Raw genomic sequence first — 5,691 nt, 5'->3', positions numbered from 1 at the left:
TTTCACGGATAGGATCCCCCCCCCCCAGCATTACACACTACTGAGCTCACCACCAGTTTCTCTCCACTCCACAAACAGTCTCTGCCCTCCTACACCCACGGTGGCTGCAGCTGATTGGACGAATGCGTCATGTGGGTCTGGCTGCTCCCGAATTTTAAAACAGACCATAATGGCTGCTAGTTTGGAGTGCGATCTAGTATTTTATGAAAATAGTTCACCAAAATGTGTTTCTGAAAACATTTGCAGCAAGAAATAGGTCATGAAGTTGCTGAATGTGTCTTCATTTCAGATTTCCGCCGGCTTTTAAGAGGCAGCGAGCCGGCTCCTCATTTGCATAAAGTTGGCTGGATTCAACTTTATGCAAATGAGGAACAGGTAACTCGACACCCCGCGTCTCCAAACACCTACCATAATGCATTGCACGGCTGCTCCCATAGAAATGATTGGGAAGCGGGGAAATGATGCTGACAATGGAGATGTACTATCAGCAACAAATATTTGACAAAGACAAAAAAAGGAGCTCTTTTCATAGCTAAAAGCAGAAACTAGCACATCAATGAGTTGAGCATAGAAATTATTTGCACGGTTACAGGGAGGAAAATATGCAGTATACTATGCTATATACATTTTTCAATGTTTATTGGTCACCGTATAAAGACTGATAGCAGACCGATCGATTCACATAATGAGAACTTTGACTCATCTGCTTTGGGACTGGACTTACTTGAGTCCATGTCAAGCCTCCAGCTGTGTTAGATGCAATGCATGGACAGAGTTGACAGAAATGAAATGTACAAACCAGAATGTGAGCTCGGACTACTAGACAAGTGTACCTCTTTGATGTTTGGCTCCACATCTGGATTGGAGGTCTCTGTCGTAGTGGAGGAGCTGTCGTCGTTGTCGGCAAGGTTATCTTTTAGCTCGTCTCCCTGAGTCTTTACTGTCGATTTTTTTTCTTTCTCTTCCTTCTTTCTCTGTGCTTTTGTTTTGCCGCGCAGCTTCACTTTGGATTCCAACACTGCAAACAATAGTAAACACACACTGCAGAGACTTGTACCTGACAACAGAGGCCTTCTGCCCTTTGCTCTCTTGTGATAAAAACAGGTGTGGGTACCTTTGTTTTGTACTGGCTGAGTGCTCTGTTCCTGTAGAGTCTCAGCACTGAGTGAATCTGGACGGTCCAGGTCGTTGTCCATGGCTCCTATTAGGTTGGCATATTCTGCATCGTCGGGGCAGAGGCTTCTGTGAGGCAGTGATGGCCCAGCTAAACTTTGACCCTGGAGGTCCAGTTGTTTGGTACTCCGAGCTTTTCGGTTGGCTAGCTGGCAGGCAGCTGGAGGTCCTTCTTGGCCTGAGGCTGTACTCCCTTTGGTCATCTGCGAGGAAGTAGCTTGCATAGGTGGGCGGCTGAGGCCGATCCGGGGCCTCTTCTCTTGGCTGTCTGAGTCGGACAGGGGGCGGCTGTTGCCCTGACGACCTCCGCCCCGGGCTGCTCCGTTGCTGGACACATATCCTCCTCTGAAGTTCTGAGTAGAGTCGCCGAAATCATTCAACCTAAAAAAGGTTGACAATTTTCTGTTAAAGTACACTTTACATGCAGCACCTCACCTTCTAAAGAAGAGAAGAGTTGCAACAATCAGCTGATTAATCAGATAATCGATCAAATCAATCTGCTAAAAAAGATCTTTTTCTCCAAACTTCTCAGGGTGTTTTATCATGTTTTTCTAAAGCGTTGTATAGACCAAATGATTCATCAATTAATCAAGAAAATAATGAAAATAAGCATATGTTGCAACAACAAGGACAAAAAAACACGTATGATTTTCTTATTCCACTGTAAAATCATTAAAATAGTCTAATTTTAGGCGCAATCCAAAGTGAGAATATGGTTGATAAACTGGCACTATAAACTGGTCTTTCACTCTTGCAATAATAATTATAAGAAACAATGAGAAACTATACTAAATGGGTGAAATAACCTAGTCCACCAGCTGAACAGCCAATCAGAGCTCACTCACCAACTGACTCAGGTTAAACACGCAAATGTAACCAAATGACCAACGATGATGTAAGTGGCGGCAGTACCAGTCACTGTGAAAGTGTCTAGCGGTTGGCCACAGCCCAACAGCTATCACTGTCCTCTCTGTGTGTCAGAGCCTCTTAAACACACCGAACCAATCAGAATGTATTCAAAGATTGTCTTGGAACCTTTTTAACAATCAATGGATGGGTCATCCTCTTCATTAGATTAATATTATAACCTTTTGTACATTGATGATATCATGAGGTTTGATCAACCTTTGTCTGTGGTGTAACTTGGCCTTTCCCGTTTTACACTTACTTTGAGTCACTGTGAATTTGCCCAATTTCCCTGAGATTAAAAGGTTTTCCCGTCTCCATGGAGGAGTTGGATTCCACAGACACGCGTCTTTTGAAAGGGTCCCATATGCTCTGAGCCTCCAGGTAGGCTGTGGCAATCACCAACAGAAACATGGAACTAAAGAGACGTAAATATGGACTGTTAGATGGGTTGAAATACTAAATGAAATACAACAGCAAGGGGTTTTATTGCCTGTGGTGTTGGTGCTGCACTGCAGTACAGAGCACAACTCACCTCATGACGAGCGACACTATGATGTAGAGCTCCAGCTCCCAGCTCGGTCTGGGCAAGGTCTCTGCACATGTAGCTAACATGTGGTAGGGCAAGGAGGCGTTCAGGACAAAAACAAACTCAGAGCCTCCACATGTCACCAATTTCAGCTCCCGGATCACTCGAGATGACGTGAAGTCGGGTGTAAACCTGTAGGGACAGGGGGGGAAATGTTGATGCTTGTAAGGCTGTTCTCAACAGTACAAAAACCTTGCTAATCTGGACTTGAAATCCGCCTGTGGTCTACAGATGTTTGTTACAATTAAGGCTGGACAAGATATTGATATTAATATTTTAGGCTAGATAAAGTCTTGCATTAATAATGTATCGTATTATGCAATATCATGTGAAATATGATCATACATCCATTAGCACATTGTTGATTTTTTGATTTTTTTTTATTTATTGTTCGTATTATTTGTGTGGATTTGTCATTTTATCATCCTGTTTATAATGTACTGTATGTGTATGTTTTTTGTGATCTATCTATATCATAACATTGTGAAATGACAGGTATTGTTGATACAGGTCATCTTAACGGCAGACTCTGTTTTAAATTTGGAATACGCAAATTTTGCATTTTCTGATTAAGACATGTGGGACATTCCGGTATTATTCAGGTTTAAGAGGCATTCTTTAGAAATGTAAACAGCGAATTCAGAATACGCATCTCGATCAGCGTTTTTACTGCAGTTTGAGGCAGTTTCCGGCTTCTTGCTTGTTTCTGGCTTCCGGTCAGCTCTGTGTGCTGCTATGATAAATGTACACTAACCAACCAGCCTGTTTGCAGGGCTGCGGCAGAGATGCATGCCCAAAAGAACAGAAGGAGATACATTACTTTAAACATTAGGAAAGACTTGCATTTTAACAACGATTTGGAAATGCACAAGAAGATGGTTGAAGGAATAAGAGAGGGACGCTGTGTTCGCACAACACCACCACTGGGGGAAAACTTCCTATTTTGCACGGCTACATGTACACTGGAAAAAATTATAAACATTACTTTTGTTTTTGCCCCCATTTTTCATGAGCTGAACTCAAAGATCTAAGATTTTTTTCTGTGTAAACAAAAGGCTTATTTCTCTCAAATATTGTTCACAAATTTGTCTAAATCTGTGTTATAGTGAGCAATTCTCCTTTGCCGCGATAATCCATCCACCTCCCAGGCGTGGCATATCAAGATGCTGATTAGACAGCAGGATTATTGCACAGGTGTGCCTCAGGCTGACCACAATAAAATGCCACTCTAAAATGTGCAGTATTACTGTATTTTGGGGAGGGGGTCTAAAAACCGGTCAGTATCTGGTGTTATGGTTACGGTTCCTCCCTCCCTCTCCCTCTCTGAGTTGAGGCATGCAGCAAACTTGTTTGAGAAAGGCAGCTGCATTTTACATTTTCTTCAAATGCTTTTGTTTTAAAAACATGCTATAGTTACAATTGGAAAAAGGGTGCCTTTTTATAATATGTTCACTGTGTCTCTGCCTAAGGCAAATTTACAGCACGTGTGCATTGTGTTAAAACTTAATTCTCTAACATATCAAGTAGCCAGTGCTTGGTAGATTTGAATTCAAACTGTTATTTGATTCATTATGAGATAAACGACACAAATATATTTGTGAATGGAACTTTTTCTGACATTTTTCTGATAGCAGAAAAAACACAGGTGCCGTTAATAACAATACCAATTGGCTACATTTCATTTGGGTGTGCCAGTTTCAGGACCATGACACATGCCGGTACATTGTCTGTGGGCTATAAATAGAACAAACATCAAATCTGTTATTGTTCTTAGTTTCGCCCTGTGCTTTGCTGTTCCTGTTATGTCAAAAGTCAAAATGTCTGCCATGAGTAAAGTCAGTACCATGGAAAAGGCTTTTACTCTGAAACTTCAACTAATACTTAACTAATCAGGCAAAATAAGTGGAAAATAAGCAGAAAATAACTGTGCAGGGCTTTAAAAACATGACACTCAGGTTAAATATTGAGAAAATGCATAATTTCAATTACAATTTAAGAAACTTTTTTTTCTAATTTAATTTTAGTTTAATTTGAGTTTAGAGTAGTTTCATAGCTCAAAATTACTATCACAGCCAAGCAGCACTAGCACCTGTTATTGCCACTATTCATTTCAACCCCAACCGGCCGTCAGACTCCGTCTACCAAGAGCCTGGGTCTGTCCCAGGTTTCTCCCTAAAAGGAGTTTTTCTTCGCCACTATCGCACTGTTGCTTGCTCTGAAGGGAACTACTAGAACTGTTGGGTTCTTGTAAATTCTAGGGTGGTCGAGACCTACTCTATCTTTGAAATTGCCTTGAGATAACTCTTGTTATGAATTGATACTATAAATAAAACTGAATTGAAAGGAAAGAAAAACGGCCATTTAAAAGACAGGAAGAGTCTACCGTTTCATATCATTGGCACTGGCATTTGTCTGCAAAGTGTCTGTCGGGTCAAAATTGGTCTGACTTTGTGTAGTCTGATCCTGGCATTACACTCACCTGCACTCGGCAGTGTCTTTGAGAGAGGCCGAGGACAGAGCTGGTGTCATTCAAATATTAACTTGATTAACAAAAACGTCCTGACTTGAATATTTGAGTTTTCCCAGCTAACATTTGAGTATTGTTTTTAATTTGTAAAAGGGATGACAAGTGTTCAAATAATGAGTGAATGTGTGTCCATTTTGAGAGTGGATTTGAACTTTAAGAGAAGAAAAAAAAAAAGGCCTGAGGGGAGCAAGCACAAGCTGCAGAGACAGAGAGCCAATTCATCCTCTCACTGAGGGCTTACTCAGCCAGAAAAGCTGAGAAAAAGTATTAATAGAGCTTCTGAAGTTCCCATATTCATGTGCCGTTCCCCAGTCTTCTGGCGTTTTCCCATTAATGGTCCAAGTTCGACTCGCCCCGATCCGGCTGCGGTGGCCAGTCCTCCTTTTTCCGTTGGAGATTAGTACCGCCTCATGCTTGAGGCGAGCGTGGCTGGTCGTCATAGCGACGCCTAAGGAAACACGACGCGCACACACAGAACGTGGAAGGTGTGTTTGAT

At 41.8% G+C, this 5,691-nt stretch overlaps 1 protein-coding gene across 1 annotated transcript in view; it reads right to left on the bottom strand.

Annotated features, from left to right (window-relative positions):
• Nucleotides 1-5,691, bottom strand: part of tmem131 (transmembrane protein 131) — a 32,297-nt gene that overhangs the window by 5,416 nt on the left and 21,190 nt on the right. The window contains exons 29-32 of the mRNA XM_032526674.1: nucleotides 2,615-2,800; nucleotides 2,342-2,497; nucleotides 1,115-1,554; nucleotides 834-1,018 (exon numbers count right to left, since the gene is read on the bottom strand). Coding sequence (XP_032382565.1) covers nucleotides 834-1,018; nucleotides 1,115-1,554; nucleotides 2,342-2,497; nucleotides 2,615-2,800 — 967 coding nt within the window. The remainder of the gene's footprint in view (nucleotides 1-833; nucleotides 1,019-1,114; nucleotides 1,555-2,341; nucleotides 2,498-2,614; nucleotides 2,801-5,691) is intronic.

The sequence above is a fragment of the Etheostoma spectabile genome, chromosome 9 (assembly GCF_008692095.1).
Source record: "Etheostoma spectabile isolate EspeVRDwgs_2016 chromosome 9, UIUC_Espe_1.0, whole genome shotgun sequence".
In the NCBI taxonomy this organism is placed as follows: domain Eukaryota; kingdom Metazoa; phylum Chordata; class Actinopteri; order Perciformes; family Percidae; genus Etheostoma; species Etheostoma spectabile.
The sequence above is the reverse complement of the archived record's forward strand: the minus strand, read 5'-3'. Positions and strand labels throughout refer to the sequence as shown.